The 23,691-nt window shown below is 38.5% G+C and overlaps 1 protein-coding gene across 2 annotated transcripts in view; it reads right to left on the bottom strand.

The window, feature by feature from the left end:
• DMD (dystrophin) overlaps positions 1 to 23,691 on the bottom strand; it is a 1,939,482-nt gene that overhangs the window by 323,549 nt on the left and 1,592,242 nt on the right. For both annotated transcript variants that reach the window (XM_090265340.1, XM_090265335.1), the window contains 2 exons: positions 8,484 to 8,604; positions 7,599 to 7,867 (listed from right to left, as the gene is read on the bottom strand). In XM_090265340.1, the coding sequence (XP_090121466.1) occupies positions 7,599 to 7,867; positions 8,484 to 8,604 (390 nt within the window). The remainder of the gene's footprint in view (positions 1 to 7,598; positions 7,868 to 8,483; positions 8,605 to 23,691) is intronic.

The raw sequence follows: 23,691 nt of genomic DNA, 5'->3' as shown, positions 1-23,691 counted from the left end.
GTCAGGGCACATGGCTGGGTTTTGGGCCAGGTCCCCATTGGGGCGGGTGAGAGGTAACCACACATTGATGTCTCTCTCCCTCTTTCTCTGCCTCTAAAAATAAATAACTAAAATCTTTAAAAAGAAAGGAATTGCAAAAGGTGAATTTGAAATGGCAAGGATCTACTCTTCATGTATGTGGACATAAAGGAAAGAAAGTGATGGGAAGAGATCTAGACTGTGTAAGTTGGACAGTTTTTCATATCCTGCTTCTCAAATTATGCTTGCAGAACCATAGGGGGTTATACTGGAGGGCTCATTTCACTTGAGATGTTAGAGAAAGAGGTCTTTGTATTAAAACACAACAAATACACTACAAAGAAGGTCATAAAATTGATGTGACATTAAAAAAAAAAAAACAGGAAACATCAAAGAAATTCCAGGCTCATGGAAAAATGGTGTAAGCAGGTGCAAGGGGAAGATTAACCAGGCTTCATCTCCTTGGCCATTAAGAGAACGAATGCTCAAAAGTTTGAGGAGCACCACTTTTGGCAAATGTGGTTGATGGAAAAGTCCATAGTAACTGTTAAATATAACTAGAATATTCTTATGAAAGAGTTTACTCTTTTTAGCCTCCCTTGAAATGTGAGGGTTACATTAGTATCATAGGCACACCTGTCTCCGGAATACCCAGAAAACTGGTTTACCAATCATTCAACCCCATTGCTTAACTTAGTTAATGTAAGGTTGTGAGAGGTGTCAAAATGGAGCCAACGGTAACTGTGCAATTTGGAAGATTGTAATTGGCAAGCATGACAGGAACACAGCAGGAGGTCACTCCTTGGGTTGTCTGCTCTTAAATCATTCCTGGTTGTGCCTATGGTAAGAGAGTAACGGAATGGTGACCTGAAAACTTGTTACAAGTTTGGTAGATATCAAAGAAAAATAGGAACACATACGGGCCATGTATGATACTTCCACTTTCTAGGGAATTTCAGTTACATAAAGAACTCATACATTTAGAGGTGTTTCTAGTTAATAAGGTGTATGCACATACACACACAAGCTAATAAAAATGCTTGTTCCCTCAGAAGATGGCATTCATACAATTCCCAGTACAATTTTATTCAAGAAATAAATTAAATGTTCACACTCTATAATGAGGTCAGACTTCTTTGGGGATAGGTTTTAACCTTATCATAAATGAATGAGTGATTGAGTGTTTAGAGCTGTTAATGCTGATCATGTATTACCTATGTTTTGAATAGCCTTTTATTACCCAGGACTCTTCAGGAATAGTATTATAATTACTACCAGCCACAAATCAAGCTTCTGGAGTAAATTCTCCATAAACAGGATTGGCATGTTAAAGGATCAATTTTTGATATGGTTGCTCTCAAATAGTAGGAAGAATGGCATTCTTTGGAGAAATTTTTATTATCTAATGAAATACTTCTTTAGTAGAATAATGTCAGATGAACTCATTAGCTGAACATTTTGATTTAGCCATGTCCTTCTAAATATCCCATGACCAGAAGAAGAGCTGACTGGATGCAATAACAATGGTAGCCAATTCCAGCTGCTTCTTTTATCACAGTCCATCAAAGGCATGCACAAAAAGTCCACATTAAAATAAGTTCAATAATAAAAAGAGCATGCTCCTTTTGCAACTGTTCTAAAGCTTTTTCCTATCTTTAAGCAAAGTTCACTTAGTAATTACCTAATTTATGAAAGTAAAAGCAGAGGGATGTTTCTCTTATTTAATAAATGGCTTTAGGCTCTGAATGTAGAAGGCATTTCAAAACAGTCAGAAAGAAAGGGTGTTGAATGTCATTAACTCATTTCCTGCCACCCACTGTTTTAAATTGTTTGCTTGGTTCCAATGTATACTACACTTACATAAGTTGTTTATGAAGAGCCAAATTAATAGTCTTTGTGATTGTTTTTGTTGGAATTTGGAGAGCTGACAAATGAATTAGTAGAAAATGGCAATTCTACATGAATTAACTTTTAAGTCCCCCTAAGAGGCTGATGCAGAACTTAATAAGAGACTTATTAGGAGAAGTAGGACAACTTAATTCAGATTGATTACAGACTTTGGTGAAGACAGCTGGGGTTCAAATGAAACTGAAAAAGAACTTATATGCACTTCAAAGTATGCTAAACAGATGTCTGAAACAATTACTCGGCATGGTCTTTTTAGAAGTTTCAAAGGCAGGATGGGAATAGCGTGGTAAATGCAGGTCCTATTTGCCCACATGGAGGTAGGGGCTTTTCAAACAAACACAGCACCATCTAAAATCAGATGCCTTGGGGAAGGAAGAGTTGCCATTGCTGTCCTCATGTCCTCAGGAGTTGGCTTTTCACTTTATAAACAAAGAAGAAAATGTGAGAGAACACATGGAAACTCAGTAATAAGACCTCCTGGCAATGCTAAGTTACAATTAATTTTACACTTAACAAATAATTTGGTAAGGAATTTTAAGATGACTAATTCCTACTGTGGTTCCTAAGCTCTATTAAAGCCAACAATGACCATTCCATGAAAAAATATACAATTCTTTTAAAGTATATAAGTGAGACTTTACTATACTATGCTTTTTCATCACCAGATACCCAAGGGCAAATCATATGCTTTTAAACATCCCCATCATATGCTTTGAAAAGTAGATAAAACCCTGGTTGCTCCATACGACGGGAACTAGTTCCACACTTAATCCAGATTTCTAGAAGACTGCATCTTTTTTGTTTGCATTTTCTTCTTGATCAAAGGCTTATATAATACACATAACACTTGTATAGAAAGAACAACAGAAACCTTCACAGAGCACTTCATTTCCGGTTAATCATGAAGAAAATATTAGTTAGTTTTCCTCTTCTTACTAAAGGCAGTACAACTCATTTGTCACAGAGATGTCATTCCTTTATTTGGAGCTGGGAGAGCTCATATATTTGGAATCATGCCCAAGGCTGCCCTGTTTGTGATGGTTCTGTCTAACTACACATCCCCTATCTCTATAAGAAAGAATTACACATTTATTTGCAGAACTCATATATAAGGCTGACTCTGATAAATAACACACACAGAACAAAACTTGTATAATAATAATAATAATAATAATAATAATAAGATATTAGAATTGAGGGCTAAGATGACCAAAGCACTGAGGGAAGACAGAGTTGTGTATACATGGCTGAAAGTTTCCTGCTTGCCAAAGTGAAGAAGACATTCTAACATGTGATGTCACATTGCACATTATCCATCAGGAGGAAACATACTTGGTTTTGCCAATGTCATATTCTGAGACAGCATGCTTTGATCAATTTCTCAGATAAACCAATCCACCCACCCGGACTCAGGATGGTAGGCCTGAGAAGATGCATTTGCCAGGTTTCTTCTTACATTTTTAGATGTAAATGTTAAACATAAATAAGTCAGGACAGCATGCTGGCTTCGTCATAGTCTCTTGTCTCCTATACACATCATTACATTATTCCAAATTTTAATTTGAAAAAGGTCTAGTCAAAATGTTTCACTGTAAGAACTTTGGGGAGAAACTCATAGATTCCCTGCCAGTGATTTTTTCCAGTAAAAAAAATAATGTAGGTTAAAATTCTGAGAGAAACCAGAAAATTCCTAACTACATAGGTATAACAAATTTGCATATTCTAAGATGGCAGCCTGGGAGAGTTTCCCTACTGTGTGTGGAAAAACTCTGTTTCAAGTTAACAGGCCAACTGAAGGCAGTGAAATATTCTTGGCTCAAGAATGATGTGCCACTTCCTGTGTAAAGCAACCATGGTAGATTAAAACAAAAAGAAAATTTGGAAAAACAACAACTCACACAAACTAGTTCCCACAGGAATTGTCCTTAAGAACAAAACTGTAATATGTAGACTTTAGGTTTGAAAGATATTCTACTTTAGTAAAACCTGCCTACATTCCATTTATAGATCAATGTAGAGCACCTAGCGATTCAAGGAGCTATTCAGAGTCCCCATTACTACAAGGAGAGTAAGAATATCTGTGTAGTCATGTAAGCACTGGTATTATTTCCAGTAAAGTGAGAGATTGTGATTCCGATTTTAAAATCTTTGGTAAGTAGTATAAATTAAGGATTTAAAAAATAAAGAGGCATTTAAAATTTAAATATTATTCTAGTGGTTATTCCTATGGAAGCTATATTTGGAAGGCTGCAATTCTCTTTGTCAATATTAACATTATAGTCCTTTCTCTTGATTTACTACACATATATTGCCCTGAAGATGATTAGCTAGCAATAATGCCCTTTCCAGTGTCCCAGACTTAGCTGTTAACATTTCATCCATTCTATGACCCCAAAAGCCACGTTTGCTAATGGAAATGATATAATGCCAAATCCTACAGAAACAGACATTCCACAGTTACTTCTTTAACAAATGATATCAGAATGGAAGTAGATATTATGATAGAGTCACTAAGGGTAATGAGTATGAACTAAGGTGGGTATATAAAGTGTTCTTCCGGCTGCATGCCTAGCTATTAGTTTGGAGTTCCCTGAAGTGTGGAATCTCCAAGGCCTTAAATTGCTGAGTAGAAAAACAGGAACAGTGGTTTTAAATATGCTTCTACTTCTTTCCAAAGTAAATTTTAATCAAATTCACCCCTTATAAACTACCACTACCAAAGCTTCAGAGTTCCAAACCTGGTGTTGTTGAAATGCAACAGAGGAAATTAATTTATTTTATTTGCACCGTGAAAGAGGAGCTACTGAAAGGAATGAATATATATATGAATTTATGTAATCCATAACTTTAATTAAAATATGCAAAAAATACTTATACAATACTGCTTTAGAAACCAAAATAATCAGATCTATTTGGACCAGTACATAAATATTCTGGTAGGTATCATAACTTAAGTATATCTATGTCTGAGAAAGATACAGGTGTTGAGATTATATATATATATGTATATATATATGCTCTTTTTAAAGGAATATTTAATGTATATATGTTTTGTTATTGAAATCAGAATGAATGAGAGTCTTACCAATTAGGGTATGGGAAGCCAATTTGGTCTTAGAATCAAGAACAGGTAAGAGAGGGGAACTGAAAGGAAAACTGCAAATAGGGTTGAGTAAGGGCCAGTTGATATTTCAGCTGTTCTACTTTAGTGATTTTTTGTTATTAAATCATGCTGCATATATTCTCCATCTATACTCAATATCCTACAAATGATCATGGATGACAGATATGGCTATAAAGAAACCCCAGATGTCTGCTCTAAAGCCTATATATTCAACAAAATAAAAAGACAGCCCACAGAATGGGAGAACATATTTGCTGATACATCTGATAAGGGGTTAATATCCAAAATTTATAAGGTACTTACAAATCTCAACACCAAAAAACTAAACAACCCAATTAAAAGATGGGCAAAGGACCTGAAAAGATACTTTTCCAAAGAGGACACACAGATGGCCAGAAGACATATGAAAAGATGCTCAACATCACTAATCATCAGAGAAACGCAAATTAAAACCGTAATGAGATATCATCTCACACCTGTCAGAATGGCCATCATCAATAAATCAACAAGCAACAAGTGCTGGCGAGGATGTGGAGAAAGGGGAACCCTAGTGCACTGTTGGTGGGAATGCAGACTGGTGCAGCCACTGTGGGAAGCAGTATGGAGATACCTCAAAAAATTAAAAATAGATCTGCCTTTTGACCCAGAGATACCACTTCTGGGAATATATCCAAAAGAACCCAAAACACTAATTTGAAAGAACATAAGCACCCCTATGTTCATTGCAGTGTTATTAACATTGCCAAGGTATGGGAGCAGCCCAAATGTCCATCAGTAGAGTGGATAAAACAACTATGGGACATTTACACAATGGAATACTACTCGGCCATAAAAAGGAAGAAAGTTTTACCCTTTATGACAGCATGGATGGACCTGGAAAACTGATGCTAAGTGAAATAAGCCAGTCAGAGAAAGGCAAATACCAAATGATTTCACTCACATGTGGAATCTAATGAATAAACTGAACTAACAAGCAAAATGGGGACAGACTCATAGATGGAGAGCAGGATGACAGCTAGTAGGGGAGGTGAGAAGGAGGAGGGGTTGAGCGAAAGGAAAAAGGGCTCATGGACATGAACAACAGTGTGGTGATTGCTGGGGGGAGGGGGGTGTAAGGGGACTAAATGGTAATGGAAAAATACAATAAAGATTAAATAAAAAATAAACTAGTTACACAGCATCGGCTGACCCCACCACCACCACCAAAAAAAAAAAAAAAAAAAGAAAAAAGAAAACACAGAAGAATGGGCAGGTAAAAGGGGATAGCAGTAGTGAACTGGACAAACAGGAGGATGAATGAACTTGGTATATGGATTTTAGGAGATCAGAAAAGAGATCCAGACTAGACATTCAGATTTGTCACCATGCATGATATTTCCAACCAGGAGCATGTATACAATACAAAGAGAATTGAAGTAGGGTTAGAAATTTGGGCACCCCAATAGTTGAAGGCCAGGTAGAGTTTCAGAACTAAGGAAAATAGAGGAAGAAAGAAGGTGGATGGAGCAGTGCCATGACAAGCAAGGTAGAAAAGACCTTCTGGAATGAGGGTGCTGGCAGGCACACCAAGTGCAGGTGCAGTTCACTTATTTTGATTTTGAATCAGGGAGGATGTTTGTTGGTTTTGACACTAGTAAACAGAATATGTTGCAAGTTGTGAGTTTTCACCATGATACTCCTAAATATGTATATTCTTTCTTTATAAATATATTTATTAACTTTGTGCCCCAGGGAGTGTAACTTGGGTCTCATGGACAGTATTGTAGACAACAGTAGGGTGGTTACTAGAGGGGTATGGGGTTGGGGGGAATGGTAAGGAGCATAAAGGGGGTCAAATACATGATAACCCAAAGGGACTAGACTTTGGGTGGTGGGCATATGATAGAGTGTGCAGATGTCACATCATAAAGTTGTACACCTGAAGTTTAATGTTATCAACCAATGTTACCCCGATGCATTTAAATTTAAAAAGTATTCCAAATATATAATGACATTTCCTAATATCTACAGTGGACTAATAAAAGTCAAAATTATATTAGACACATTGCCTTCTAAGGGAAGGGCAATGCTAATGGCCATAACAATACCATAAACTCACCCAAGCCACATGATTTAGTTAGCAAAAAGGCCAACACCTAGACTCCTGGCTCTTGATTAAGTTTTGCATATTTTCCTATTCTGGTACTAAATACCACAAAAAATGTGTGTGCACACGTGCACACACACACACGCACATGCACACAGACACATTAGACCACTTTATTACAAACACTTAATGTCCTAATAGCAAAACTAAAATAATTTTTTGCCCTGTAACTTTTTAATATTTCACTTGATATTACTGAAGACAGATGGTCAGACCACTCTTGCCTCGTGAACAACATACCACAGGCAAGAAGGCTTATGCAGGGAAAGATGGACTGATTTCTCATGTTCAGGGGCCCTATTTTGAACTTTCTAAGAAGAAAATCCTGCACTAGAGTTCAGATTAGAACCTCCCTGGAGTCTCTCAGAGGGCTCCGAAGCAAAGTGCTACAGAAAATGGTACCTTGACTTTTTCAAGGTGATCTTGAAGAGAGTCGATGAGGAGATCCCCGACCGGCTGCCAGGACCCCTTGATCACCTCCGCCTGTCGCAGTTTGAGATCCAGCTCATCGGTGGCCTCCTGAAGTTCCTGCAGCCTTTCATGGGCCTCGTCGAGTTTTCTCTGCCAGTCAGCGGAGTGCAGGTTCAGTTTTTCCCACTCCGTGTTGACCTCCTCCGCCTGCTTTCGTAAGAGTCGTGCAACATTTTGGGCTTTTTCCTCAGGAGGCAGCTCTAAATGGGTAATATGGCAACGTTTTAGGCCACATTCATTTTTGTTTAAAAAAAAAAACATTGTTGAAAAGGTCATACTAAAAGAAAGTACAGTTTAATGAGAGGCCAACCTACAGATTAATTGCTCTTCTGCACTTTGGCATAACTTTTGATACGATTCAATACATCTCAAGTCTGTCTTCCTGAGTGAATGTGTTCTACCTACCAGGAACCAGATAATCCAAGATCCATTTAAGCTATGAGGAGAAAAAGGTTAGTGTGCACACCGCAAGCTCTACTGTACGTCACCCAGGCTCTGACACTGACAATTAACGTGGGTCTTTGTAACAGCAGAATTCCTCCTTACAGAATAATGTCTTTTGCTTGTTATTTTCAAAATGTTTCAATAGCTGATCACTAATCTCTTTTAGTGCGTATTTGTGAATGCACAAAACTATTTATGCATGGTGGCTGATGATTCTTAATTCTTTTTCAACATGTATGTGCAATTTGAATCAATTCTATTTAACCTAGGGAGTATGAGAGCTATCCAGACCCTGGCTGCCAGAATGGGTGGGCTGCTCTGTCACCACTGATCCTTCTATCTATATGTTATTACAGTTCCACGTTCCATTACCTCTGGGCTCCTGGTAGAGCTTCTCTAGTCCTTCCAAAGGCTGCTCTGTCAGAAATATTCGTACAGTCTCAAGAGTACTCATGATTACAGGTTCTTTCGTTTTCAATTCCCTCTTGAAGGCCTGTGAAATGAAATGAAAGAAATGCTTATTTGGCTTGTGACATTCGTCTCAAAACTAATCCTGGGTACTTAGAGCTTGGTTATGAAATTCCCAGGTCAATTTCTGTATCCTTTATTTATAAACTGATAGTTATAAAATGGAATAAAGACTATACGGATCTTTCTGTTAATCAGCAAACAACTGTGTTTGTCAACTGTTCTAGAGAGACTGTGAAAGCTTTCAAGGGATGTTAATGCTCTTTCATTAAGAAGGGGAGTGATTTATTTATATAACCTGACTGCCAGACTTAAGATCTAGAGCTCAAGTCGTAAGATACATATCATGAAACCCTAAGAAGGGTAATGAAAACATATACATATCCAAAAGAATAAATATCCAGAATGTAATGGAAAGCCCAAGAGCCCTTTGGAAGAATTGGGGCTACATTCAAGTATATAACCAGTCCAAATCACAACCATTAATTTTGCCAAAGTATCTGACAATGAATAAAACAATACATTAACAGTAAACTGAGGAAAAAAACTCAGTGCTTAAAAAATACCCATTGCATTATTCATTGTGATTTCTTTGAGAATGGTAGAAATGTGTTGAGATACACTGGCGGATACAATTTTCTACAAATGGTTAGCCTCAGAATAGTTCACTTGAGGTCACCTAGGCTTGTTATCAGATTTAATCTCAAACATGCAATCTTCCTTGGTATAGGGGGTTAAAAGAAAAGCCAAATGCATAGTTTCTGCCTTCAAGAAGTTTCTGGACCAAAAGAAGGGAGAAAACTAAGGCACTAGAAAGAGAGTGAAAACAATAAAATCCACATATCACTGAGTGCTAAGATCTATGAGACACCGGGTGAGGCTAGGATAAACACACAGATACCCTGAAACCATAGGAGACAGTTACTGACCCTGAATCGGCAATATCAGAAGTGATGATGTTCACAAAAGTAGGAAGTAGCACATATATGCTAATAGGTCAGTGTGAAAACTACAGTAATAATAATTACCCTGATGTAAAGCTTCATTCTTCATGTCCTGCAAAACAGTTCTATCCTATTTTATTAGTGTTGCCTACTGAATTTAAGCCCTTTACTAGGAGAAAAATGATCAGCTCCTTTACGAGCAAACTTCAGATATGTTATAGGAGTTCTCTAAAACTGTACTGTATGATACACTTACAAATAAAATCATAATGGTGTTCACCATTCAAAGGAAGTCTGACTCTGATTCTTTGCAAAATGATTCATCTTCCATAGTTATTTACAATTTAGTAGAGAGACACGAGGTGTTTGAGCCAAAATAATGAAATTCTATAAATGGAATATTAGGATTCAGCCTGTGGATGGAGACGTAATTTCTATATAGCATGATATTCTTACACCCTTGAAATCATAAAGAGTAGGTGGATTATTTACTCTGCTTACAGGTGAGTCTGACTCTCCCTCTAATATTTCATTTGAAATCTGCGTGTATGTGTATGTGGGGTGGGGGTGCATATGTAAACAGTTTTTGTATTCTTGAATTTTCTATTTATAATTTTTCCAACTTCAAGAAAATTATTATTTTGTCCAGCCTTTCCATTTAGACTTGATAAGAGGCAACTGATACTGACATTACTAATTATAAAGTTAGTGATGGTTCCTTTCATTAAGCTACTATGTGTTAGTGGTTGTACAAGAGACTAGAAATACTAAGTTGAATGCAAAAGAGCCCCTCCTATTTAAGAGCTTACAGTATTTGCATAATGGAAGAGTCAAACCTAGAAATGATTTCAACACAATGTGGAAAGTGCTATAGTCGGGCAATATATGGGAAAGGGGATTGGGAAAGGCTTCCAAGAGAAGATAGTATTCACAAAGAACTCTAAAGCATCAACATGAGCTAGCCAAGGAAGAACAGGTCAGAGGAAGAGAAAAGAAGACAAAAATGCAAGTATGAAGACAGAAGATACACACACACACACGCACACACACACACACACACATAAAGTAGGCCACTGTTTCTGGGACATAAAGTATAAGGAGAGGAAATGTCCAGAGATGAAGCAGGACATTGTCTTCTCACATTATATTAGACCTTGAGGCCAGAATTTGAAGCTCAGCTTATGGCCATATATGCCCTGCTAAGGAGCTTAGGTGTTGTGTTGTAGGTAGTCATGAACCTTTGAAAGGATTTAAGAAGGGGACTGGCATGGAGACGTATTTGTTTCAGATAATAGTCCCCTGACATGAATAAAGAGTATATCTGTGAGAAAGGCAGAAATAAAATCAGAGAGACCCGTTAAAGAGGCAGTGGCAAGAATTCAGTGAAAGATGATGAAGATCTGCCCCAGGGCAATGGCACTGGAAAGAAAAAGACAGAGACGGGGCCGGGAAATAATTAGAGTAGGGGTGTGAATGAGAATCTGGTGCCCATACAGGTACTGCTGGGTGTCAGGTGCGTGGGCCTCATCCAGTCAGGTGGAGGCCTGAATAGAACACAAAGTCTAAGTAAGAGGGAATTTCCCCCTGCCTGATTGCCCAACTGCCTTGAACTAGAACATTGGTTGTTTTTTTTCTTATCTTCAGACTCGAACTGAAACATCCATCAGCTCTTCCTATGTTTCAAGCCTTCAGGCCTTCTGCTCTCCCCGCTCTTGGGTCCCTGGAACTATATCATCAGCTCAGCTTCCTGGGTCCCCAGTTTGCCAACTGCAGATCTTGGGACCTGTCAGCCTCTATAATCATATGAGCCAACTTCTTGTGATAAATCTCTTTATATCTATATCTCTTAGTGCTTCTGTTTCCCTGGAGAACTCTTAACACAGAGAAGTTGTCTTTTGCCCATGTCACTTGCCACTGTGGTGCTAGGATTCGAACCCCTGTCTATACTTCTAACCTCCACAGCCTCCCACCATAAGAACATGGGGAAGGGGATGCTAACTCAGGTGGAGGTTTGTTTAGGGAGGCAGACCAGGAGGATAAAACACCTAAATTGAGTCTGTAACAAAGGAGAGTGGCAGGAAGCCAGACAGGTTATGAACTGGGGAAAGAAGTTTCAGGTGCAGAGGACAGCAGATACCTGGAGGCCCGGAGATTACGGGGGCTGCGGGCACAAGGCATGAATAGTCCCTTTGAAGTGGAGAGGGCAGAGGAAGGAAGGATCCCATTCTGCTCAACTAGACGTTCTCAGAGCTGGAGAGGGAAAAAGTAGCCAAGCGTGTCCAATCACAACACACAAGGTAGAGGAAAATCAGCACTGAAAAGTGTACGTGGGACTTGGTAAGAGCAATTTCTGTGGAGGGTAGTAGCCTCAGAAGTAGGTTTAGTTCAGTGGGGAGTGGGAGAAGGAGTACTTATTTCAAACAAAAGCTATTTTTGTAGTAACTTTTTTTGAAAACACAAAGAGAAAGATAGGACAGGAAGTGGATTACAGGGAAAAGGGAAGACATGTTCTTTTAAGGCTAGAAATGGTTTGGACATAGACTGAAAGATGGAAGCTAGGTACTCAGGTGTATTGCGTGATGCGGGACTGTCAATGCTGAAACCAGGCCAGTCTCAGGCGGACCAGGACAGTTGGTCACCAGAGCAGAGAGGGATGCGTTACAGACATAGACAGGAGAAAGTGGGAATAATGGTTAGAGCAAGGTCTGTAAAATAAGGGAATAGAGCTTAAAGGTCCTGCCAAAAAGGAGAGGAAAAAAAAAAAAAGACCCTCAAGACACGGATGACACATTTCCATTGTTAAAAGTGGACAGCAAATAATTCCAGGATAAGGACCATCCATCCATTGTGACAGGTCACTTGTTCGCCCCCCAGGTGGTTGCCAAGGGCTGAGCTCTGCCACAGCTGCACAGTTCATTTCTTAAACATGAGTCACTGAGGATTAAAATGAGCCCGAGGAAAAGACAAAGGAAGTTCTGTCATCACAAAGACATAAGTACCGTTATTTTCACATCGTTGTCTGAAATTAAGAAAAGAAAGTAGATGGACTAGAAGATTAAGTGACTATATATTCAGAATTTGGGAAGATTTAGATAAAATGCAACAGAGGGTAAAAACTGCCCTCCCCCCCCAAAGGGAGAAACAGTTCGTTGAAGAAAATGAGAGGATAAAAAAGTGGTGATGTTCCTTATTGTGGGGACAATGCTATAAATATGTCATTTTAAATCAGTTACATATATGATCCCCTTCCATTTATTTGTGTAATGAATTTTGAGCACGCACTATGTACCAGACACTGTTATAGGCGATGGGCATCCATGGGCCTTATGGCATTGAGTTTAAAAGAGATAGCCTTCTTTAGTCAAAACAACAATGGCCAAAATAAATACTTTAAATAAGTAAGTAAATAAAATGAACAACAATAACAACAAAAACCTAACCAACCCATGAAGATTCTGCCTTAAAATAAGGGAAAGTCCATTTTTCAACATCTCATCCACTTACCATAAACTGCCTCTTTGAACAGTTCATCGCATTTTAAAAGGAAGGAAATGGAGACATTTTAAAACTAAACCAAGAACATTCAATGTCAAGAACCGTGACTCCTTGATAATAAGTGTCTTGTTTTTCAAAGACAGACTGCATTTGAATGACGTTTGGAAAAATTTATACTCATACACAACACTGATTTCGTCTCACAGTTGATGATTAAGGTTTTATTTATTTTTTAAATAATTTATGTGTTTGCTTGTTTATTTTTAGAGAGAGGGGAAAGGAGAAAGAGAGGGAGAGAAACATCACTGTGTGGTTGCCTCTCACTCGTGACCCCAACTGGGGACCTGACATGCAACCTAGTCATGTGCCCTGACTGGGAATCGAACCAGTGACTCCTGGCTCGCAGGCCGATGCTAAATCCACTGAGCCACAGCAGCCAGGACGATGATTAAGGTTTTAAATCAGATAAGTTGGTTCAGTTATCTGCAGATGTAAAAAAGGTATCATCTATAGAGCCCATACACATACAATATACATCTTTACACTATTTAGATGTCAGTATTCATACCTTCCCCTTTCCAAGACAGCTGAGGTCTGAAAGAGTGATGTGGAAGAATTACAAGCAACTACTAAAGACTTAGAGAATCTTTGTGAAAAGAAAATAATGTTTTGCCATACAACTGAGAGAAAACTAGGCATACTAAATTGATATTTTTCCTTCTTAAGGTCCACAAAATAAATTTCTATGAATCCTATAATAGAAAGTTACACTAGCAGTAAATCCCAGGGCAAGGTTAATCCATTTATTTTGAAGGTTAAATTATCTGATGGATAGTATTTATATACCACACATATTAACCAACTGGTTGACTTCACTGCTGGTTGATTAACTCATTAGAAGATCTGTATAAGGTAGGGAAAATGTAGGGACCTGATTTTTGTCCTGAAGGAGTCAATAGTTTGGTTGAGTAGGGACGTTTGTATAAAAGTATACTTGTATACTATGAATGTTTTACCAATGCAAAGTAAAGTATAGATAAGTTAGGATTTATTTAAGGCCATCAAATAAAAGTTCCCTGAATTATCATAATTTGGAAGCCACGTAAGTAGAAAATCCTAATGACCATGAAGTAAATCAGAAACTTTAAAGACCTGAAAGTAATAGAGAAGAATCAAGTCACTGATTAATGGCGGTATTTTTCTGTCCCTTCTCCTTGCAGAAAACAAAGATCAAGTGAATATTACCACAAATCCCTGATAACATCACAAACAGAAGTAGCTTAGAACCACGTGTAGAGGGGATAGAGGGCGAGAGACTTATTCGCCTGATGTACGTCATGGAGGAGAGAAGCTGATGAGAGCTCTGGGCACAGGTCCTGACATTAGAGAGTAAAGCCATGCTGCTCTCCCCCAGAGAAAGATGGCCCCATTACTATGAATGTAAGTGAAAGCCCTTGCTTTACAAAACACTGATCTCTTTCAAGGGTGCACACCTTCCATGGAGCTGAATTTTACCTCTACTTCCATTGGCGTGGCAAGGCTCTATTTCTGTTACTCAGATTGAAACGGATGGAATGACTATACGCTGTTTCCATACTAGTTCCCAGAACTTGACTGAACCATCCTGGGAGGTAGACTGGAGGAGCACTACCCACATTGGCAGAAGACCTAAAGTTCAAGTCTGGGCTGGGCCAGAACTCGGTAGTGTGATCGAGAACAGGTCATGAAGTCTCCCTGAGCCTTGATATCTTCATTTGTAAAATGTGGTGATTTGCTAACCACTGTGCCTAAGTTCAGAAATCCAGTCCAAATAGTCTATAATCAACACATTTAGATCAGTTAATTAGCAACAGGCCTGTTACATGGTGGCAAATTGGGACTGTCTTTCCTAGGCATCTTTACTAATGATAAAAATTATAGCCATAGCTTGGCACATAGTCGGCACTCAATTCATATCACTGAATAAATAACAGAATGCCCAGTTAGAAAAGCACAGTGTGTTATATGGTGGCTAGGTTGGTTCAGATGCATAATATACTTGAGGGTGAAAGCCTGGTCTCGTGAATAATTTAAGAAAAGAATTAATGCTATCAACTGGCAAAAATGGAGATATCTTATTCCAGGACTATTCTTATGTTACAGATCCAGAAACTGAGCATAACCTTGAAATCACTGGGTGAGTTTTCCTCTAGAGGAGGCTTTATTAGTTCCTCATTCCTGATCCCAGTGATTTCTTCTCTAGAGATGTTCATGTCCAAACATTCAAAAGTTCCAGAGTTTGAACTTCTGGTTGCGGCTTTTCATCTCATCTGCAGTATGAGCTAGGAGATGAAAGAGCACTAGACAGACCCTAAAATTTAAAGCGACCCACTATAATGGAAAAAAATACAATAAAAATGGACTATTCAAAAAATAAAGTGATTCAATAGTGCCATTCATTCAACAAATGGTTACAGAGTGGGCATAGGACAAGGACATCTGCCATCTGATCATTGTTTAATAGTGTTGTTATCCTATATTGTCATTCTAGTTTCCATAATCTACCTTGTCTATATGCCTCCCATATTGTTTTTTACTTCTTATTAGCAAGTTGCTGAATACATTCTGTCATAATGAACTTGTTTATTTAAGGAGCCATGGTATTTACTGATTTCAAACACATCAGATGTTTTTTATTTACTAAATTATGACTTATGGACAATCAGTGGCCAATTCATTAGAAGCCAAAGTCTGGGAAAAAGGCAAGATCCAGAAATGTAGTTAACCAGAGTAGCAGGAATTTTGCCTCTAAGAATCTAAGGCAAATTCAAAGGGATTGAGGGTTGAAAGAATTTGGAAGGAAGAGGAAACAGAGCACACACCCAGAAAGGAAAAGGATTCCCTTCATATTCATTTGAGATAGCTGGGATTATGGAAGTTATGAAAATGGGGCATATGGGATACAAAGGAAAGGTCATAATCATCTTTGTTTTCTTACTGTGCTAAGAACATTTAGCATGAGTGTTAAGTACACAATACAGTATTAACTATAAGTACTATGTCGTACAGCAGATCTCCAGAACTTACTCATCCTGCATAGCTGACACTTTATACTTGTGGGACAATCAGCTTTTTACTCTCTGCCTCTGAGTCTGAGTACATAAACGTCTGTCTTATTTTCATGTATCTACATCTAAATAAAAGGAACGATAAGGGATTGTAGTATCAGATACACCTAGCCATTGTTTCAGAGAGTCAACAACATGAACAACATTTATGCAAGAGATGAAATCAATGGGAAGCAAAGTTGAAAACTAAGTGGACATATTTCAAGCCTGAAATTATTATTTTTAAAACCCTATTTGACTTAGGGAGGGTAGAGGGTGAAGCTGGGGAGGTGGGAAAGGGAGAAAAAGCAGGGACTACTGTAATTACATAAACAATAACCCCCCTCCATAAATAAATAAAGATCCCAAAACACTAAAAAGAAAAAAAAAATCTATTTGCACTCAGTGACAAAAAAAATTTGAGTTTGTGTTTACCAAACTTCTTAAGGTTTATTTTTTGGAACTCTTTTAAACTAGAAGTTGTGTTCTCTGAGATCAAGGGCACGGGCTAGAAGAGAGTCCGGCCTGCTCACAGATCTGTGATACTAGGAAGGATAGTTTAGCGCCCACACAGCATCTTCTTGAACAGCTGTTTGACTTCCAATCCTAAGGCTGGGCTGCTTCCAACAACCACTGGGGAAGTCCCTCCCTACTGACAATAGTAATGTTGTTAAAGTTCTGAGCTGACCTTGAGAAATCACTGGTGAAAGCTCAATTTGTTCCCACGGTCATTTAGAGACTTAGGTTTTAGGTCACTGAGCCTAAATCCTGAATTTTGGAAATTCCTTCTGAAGCAATAGTACATACAAATAGATTATCAGGAAATCCTGTGACAAATTAATTTATATCCATTCTCAAGAGGCTCAGTCAAAATTTGAGTTTGTCAAGTATAAATGGTGAATAATTTCTGAATCATCCCAGTTGTCTCTTTCTATCAACATAATCCAAAGATGGAATTCTTGTTCTGTTCCATGTCCGTACCCTCATCCACAATCATTTTGAAACTTTTTCTATCTCTGTAAATGGCATTATCATTTCCCCATTTGTTCAAACCATAGACTTCAGAGTTATCCTTGACTCTATGCTCTCTCTCACAGTCCGCAACCCATCAATCTAAAGTTCCAGCAGCTCTAGCTTCACAATATATCTTGGATCAACTAATTTTTCACCACATCTATCATTTCCACTCTAGTTCAAGTCATCATTACCCCTTTCCCAGCTGACTTCAACACTCTCCTAACTTTCTCCCAGCTTTCGCTTTGCTCCACCTACCATCAATTCTCCATAGAGTCAACTTCACCACATAAATCAGATCATATCACCCCTGCTTATAGTACTTCAGTGACATCTTATTACACACAGAATAAAATCCACCTCCAAACTATGGCAGACAAGACAATTCATTATCTGGCCTTTGCTGCTCTCTACAACCTGCCACCGGTCCATCTTGCTATTCTTTGAACACCCCAAACTAGTTCTTCCAACTGGGCTTGTACATTTTCTGTAGGCTTATTCACTCACACTTGCCCTGGCTGGTTTAGCTCAGTGGATTGAGCGTCGGCCTGCGAGCTAAGTGTCGCTGGTTCGATCTTCCAGTCAGGGTACATCAGAGAAGGAAAACTCTGACTCCAAAAAACCTCCGCTGCCTTGCGGCATACCTCTTCAGGGGAAAGGCTAAGGGAGTAAACCCCGACAGAAAATCCGGAGCCGGAGTCCCTAAGGCGGTTTGACGTTGTAGTCAACACCGGCAACTCCTGCGGCGCACCTGAAGCCAAGCTGTATCGACTCCGTCTTTCCCTTGGACACTTCAGCTGCGAAGAGAGGGGGGGTCTGATGCATGGGCAACAGCAGACCCTCCATATCACCCTGCCCAGGCTCTGTAGCTTCAGCTCCACTGGAGAGGACACTCCAGCGTCATCGCAAGATGTCAATTCAACACAGGAGGAGACAGATGCCGTGTCACTCCCGAGTCGGACTGCACAGCCATTCTCGGCGGTGCAGATAGACACTTAAGAAGCTACACCATCGTCTCTCGAGACGGACGGCTGCCGACGACGATTCACTCACACAGGCCTCTATGCAAATATGACCTGCTCGGTTATGCCACTACCTCTCAGTCTTTAATTATCCCTGCTTTGCTTATTTTCCCTTCAGAGCAGTGAACTGATGTGATTTTACATATGAATTTACTGCTTTACTGTGTATTTCCCTCACGAAAATTCGAAGGTCCATGGGGCATACTTTCATTTTGTTCTCCACTGTACCTTCAGCCCTTGGCATACAGTAGACACTAGAAGAGTCAGTATATTCCAGGAGTTCTAATTACGCTACAGTTTTTCCTAAAATAATTTTTTTAGGAATGTGAATATGTGTAAATATGCTTTATAACATTAAAACACTAAACAAATGTTATTTTAAGAGTACTTGTTAAGATACAAAAATACTTTGACATGGTGAGAATGAGAACTTTGGTAGAGAAATCAATTTGTAACTTATTAATATTTTATCTTATCGTCATTAAAGAGAAGCAGCAAATCCTAGATGACTCCTTTATCAAGTTTTGATGACATTGCCGGTTTTTCAGAAGACTTCCTAAAATGCCTAGAAATGGAGTGCTAAAAATAATTTTAAATCTTTAAAAAAAAATAAATCTTTTCTATTCCTAAAAGTGACTGCTTAAAACAACAAACTTATACAAAAGTAGCTTACTCCATTAGTGATGAAGATGAGATGAAAAGATATCTGTTTCCTCCAATAGAACCAACCACACATTTCAGTGGGGGCATAATTACATAACTGAGAGAGAACTCAGCAGGGAAACCAAACTTATTTAGAAAACTCAGGAGACCAGGCCAGCAAATATTGGGATGAATCACTGTATCTTAACCTTTTTTGTTATTTTTCAGAGGTGATAGGGAACAACTCATTTATTTTTAAACACAGAGCTGACTTGAATCTTAACATTCACAAACAGCACCCAAAGACATTTTCTATTTCTGTATTAAAAAAAAAAACAGAGAACTCATCAAGCTAGCACACGTCCTGAAATGGACCCAAAGGAAGTAGGTCAGCATTGATAATAGCATTCAGTTAAATAAATGTATAATCTTCAACATGATTTCAGGATAATTACATTGAATTTCCAAACCTCTCTCTCACTTTGTGGTGACTTCTGAGGAAATCAAACATGCATAATATATGGCCTGACAAATGAACAAGTAAACTACTTTATTCAAGCCTTTTCATTTGTCAACAGCATGCATGCAGTAATGGCTTTCTGTCCACTGTTTTAATAATGTATGTATTGATTACTTTCATCTAAATCTTAACCAGTAAGTCTCAGGAAGCTTCTAAAGGTGTCCTTAATGGTCTCTAGGGAAGGAATTATAGAGATGTTTAAATTGAAAGATGAAAACCTAATGATAAACAATTTCATTAGTAAGAATGGAAATAAAAAGTTATTACTGACAGTGTTCTTATAACCAAGACCTAATCTCTGTTTGGATTTGGGGTAGGATGAAGGGAATTAAATAAGCTCACAGTTTATTGCAGTTCTCCGTAGAAATTCCCCCTTTATGATTTGCTGCTTTTAAACTCTCTCTAGGTTCATCACAGGAGTAGACAAGTAATAAATATCACTTTAGTGACTGCTCGAGTAAAACAAAGTTAGTCAGTTTAAAAAATATATGTGGACCAGAAAATACACACTAATTGAAGACGGGTCAGTCTAGTGAGGCAAGTAATGAGGAACTGGAAAAGTCAGGATAATGTATTCAAAAGATATAAAAATTGGCCAGTTTATATTTGCTAAGGCACATTTGAGCTTTAATTATTTGTAACACTTCGCTGCATATGGGGCATTATTTTATTAATTAGTCTTGAGAGCCATTCCAGTTGCAGTTGCCACACTGCCCAGCTGGTCTGGGGAACCTAGGTCCACTTTCATGGTGTAAAAACTGCATTGGGGGGTGAGGCTGCAGTCCCCGGCTACCTGTGTGAACTGTCTTGGAATTCTAGCTACAGGGAAACAACCCACCACCACAGTAATAGAGACTGACTATATCTTCTCACTTTCATTAAAGAGTACAAGACATATGATATTTTGCTATATAATTTTATCATTAACCTACAATGATATACAAATAAAATATACATTACCTGATTTATAAACGTCCCAATTTGTTGAAAAGTGAAACATTATTTGATGATAGTTTCAACTTTTGACATTTTAATGGGATTTGTATTCTCATAAAAAGCAACAACCAAAGGCATTAATAATTTACATTAGTTAGCAGGTGATTAAAAACAGTGACACACTAAATACCTGGGGAACAAATTTACGCTAACAAGCGACCCATCTAAATACCAGACATCCTCTACAAACATGTTTGAGTCAAGAAACCCACAAAGAACCACATCATTTATAAGCCTGGAAACATGGCAAAGTCAAAGAGAAGTCCACAAATACAAAGCCTATCAAAGATGAGGTCCTGACAGAGTTTTATTTTGATTGTGCCTCCTTTCTCTCTTCCTATGCAAATTCAGACGATCCCTTTGAGAGACCTAGTTTCAAGGGTTTTCCTTTGCTCATTCTGCTCACAGGCAACAAGAGCATTACTGAATAGCCATTCCACTACAACTACAAAGGGGTACTACCTAAATGCGACAAAACTCTTGATTAAATGGGGTGCTAAATTGTTCTCTCATCAACAACGAGGAGTGATGATGTGCTTTGAGGGAGGAGAACGCTTTGTGCCTCTTATTTTTCTTAAGGACACAAAGAGAAGCTCGTGAAAACACTGGTCCGACCTCGGGTAAAAACAACGGGGGTTGATGGAGCTCCCACACTACAAAAGGAGGCTTAGTTGGGGATAAAGAGAAAAATCCTGCCAGTGAGGAAGGACCATCACTCTCTACTCTTTCTTCCCCTGCTCTTGACCTCAGCGGACTAGAGAAAAAGGAACAAAATTCAGGTTCGTTCATTGGTTTTCTCCTCCCTTCCTCCCTCCTTACCTTCTTTCCTTAATTGCTTTGTTCCTTTATCTACTCAGTGTTTGCCATGTACTAGAGACTTTATAAGGTGCTGGGTACAAAAATGACAATCCTCTTCTCCAAAGAAAGCTTCTTGGAGCACGTGATTTTGTGAAGGTGGTTGACATGAATTCAACAGACACAGAGAGCCATGGTGACAAAGCACAATGAGTTCTTGAAGAGAAAGCTGATGATGTTATGAGAGCTTATCAAGGGAGATCTGGTCAGCTGTGGGCATCAGAGAAAAAGCCTGCTTGAAGTCTGAGCTGAGATGTCAAGGATTACTGGACCTTAACCAGGACAGAGGTAGGTGTGGGTAAAAAAGGGTTCCAGACAGAGGGTCAGCATGTTCAAAGCCACGCATGAGAGGAACACAGAGAGCTGACAATACCCAAAGAAGCGGTATGGCTAGTGTCTGGAAAGCAAAACAAAGTATAGTAATAAAAGAGAAGGTTGGGGCAGAGCCCTGGCCGGTGTGGCTCAGTTGGTTGGACCATTGTCCCATACACCGGAAGGTCTTGGGTTCGATCCCTGGTTGTGGAGCCTCTCTCTCCTCCTTTCTCTCTAAAAGCAATAAAAAACTTAAAAAAAAAAAAGAAGAGATACAGAAAGGCTAGGAGAAATGATATCTTGTAACTATGGTGATGACTGCAGTAAACAGTCAAGAAAGATTTCGGATGTAAATTGAACCAGTGATGAGTTAGAAGCCAGTCATCCTGAAAAGGTACTATACCATACTGCTCTGTTTTTTGGATAAGAGGAAGTATTTAGTTAGATTCACCAAGCTTTAGGGTTTTATAGATTGCAGCAACCAAAGGATAATGGAGCAAAGACTGTCAGCATCTTGGGAAAAAGTTCTTAAAATCTTTCATGATTGAATGTAAGTTGGACTTGGTGGGAGGTGAAGACAGACGAGCAGTGAAACTAATGGGTGGAGCACAGAGTTATCAATGTGCTGGAAGTCCTGGTAAGTCAAATAAAGATAATGAATGGGCTATCTGAATTAAGCACACCAGCCAAGGAGGGATTAATTCACTTCAATCTGGTGCATATTACCCATGACTCTAGCATCACCATATCCTGGTCATGAGATTTCTGAGTAACAGGATGGAGAATGATACTTACTAATATTTTACCACTGCTGGCAAGTGACCAAAGCTAATAACCAGGGAGAGTGAGGAAGTATTTATAACAAAATGCTGCTAGAAAGGAGTGTGGAAATAACTTGAACCATTTCCTTCTCTTGAAGCTGAAGAACAAAGTAGCAATCAGAAGCTAATGTATGGGAGGCTATGACTAGGATCTCAGTCTCCTGACTCCTAGCACACTTGTCCAATGATTCATCTTCTTTGGTTTCTGGAACTAGAATAAAATTACCCCTTTTGTAGAAACTGTCTCCTTTCACTATATCACATAATGCATTCTATTTAAAAGGCCCATCCTTCTCAGTGAATGCTCTTGTACATACATACCAGAGTGTTTTGACTATTTATTCCAAGTTAGAATGCGTAAAAAATAGCACTATTACATCTCACCCTATCACAAAAGCTAATTTAATGTTCTGAATGATATGAATGGGAATGGTTGGAAGAGACACTGGCAGTTTCCTTGGCAAAATTTTTGCAAAAACTTCTGGGTCTTTCCTCATCTTCTCTTCTATATTCTTTTATAATCTTCTATATTTTTCCTCTGGAATAATATAAACCCTTGACCTTTCTCCAATATGCCACCTTTGGCTGCGTTTCCATAGAGATCTTTCCTTTGAGTGCTGAACATACAAAAGCAGTACCACATACAAAAGCAGTACCACCTTATCAAGCTTTTCTTGTTTGGTAGTCATTTTCTTTGTTTGTCATTCATTTCTATTCATATACCTTTTATTCTCATTTCAAAAACAATTATCAGTCTCCACTGTATGCTAGACATTTTGCTAGTTATTAAGATCCTGGAGTGAGCAAGACAAAATCTATGTCTTCCTTGCTCAGAGCCTACTGGAGAAGACAGAAATATAATGAAAAAGCAAAAAAAAAAAAAAAAAAAAAAAAAAAAAAAAAAAAGTTGATCACTGCTGGATGATGCTAGTGAACGACTTGTTATTCTAAAGACTAATAAAGTAAAAATACTTATGACTCCTATCCTATATGAACAGTATATGGGGTACTCAAATAGTGGATGAGTGAACCTTTTTTTTTTTTTTTTTTTTTTGCATAGATGTATGCCAGCTAATAAATGAAGATTAACTGATAGAAATAGGCAATTATCACACTGTAACTTCTAGCTATGGATCATTAACAGCTGTCCAAATCACACTCAAAAAAGAGAAAACAAGATATTATGCAAAAAAAGGTAAAAGGACTCATGGACATGGACAACTGTGTGGTGATTGCAGGGAGGAGGGGGTATCGGGGGGTTAAATAGTAATAGAAAAAATACAATAAAAAAAAGACATTAAGTACCTCCTAATAATGGAAGAATATGCCACAACCTACGAAACAGTCAAATCCCAATGTTATCACACCTGCACAACTGCGTTTTTCAATGTGGTAGCCATTAGCC

The sequence above is a fragment of the Furipterus horrens genome, unplaced genomic scaffold (assembly GCF_987537825.1).
Source record: "Furipterus horrens unplaced genomic scaffold, mFurHor1.1.pri manual_scaffold_17, whole genome shotgun sequence".
NCBI lineage: Eukaryota > Metazoa > Chordata > Mammalia > Chiroptera > Furipteridae > Furipterus > Furipterus horrens.
This window is presented reverse-complemented; position numbering and strand designations above follow the sequence as displayed.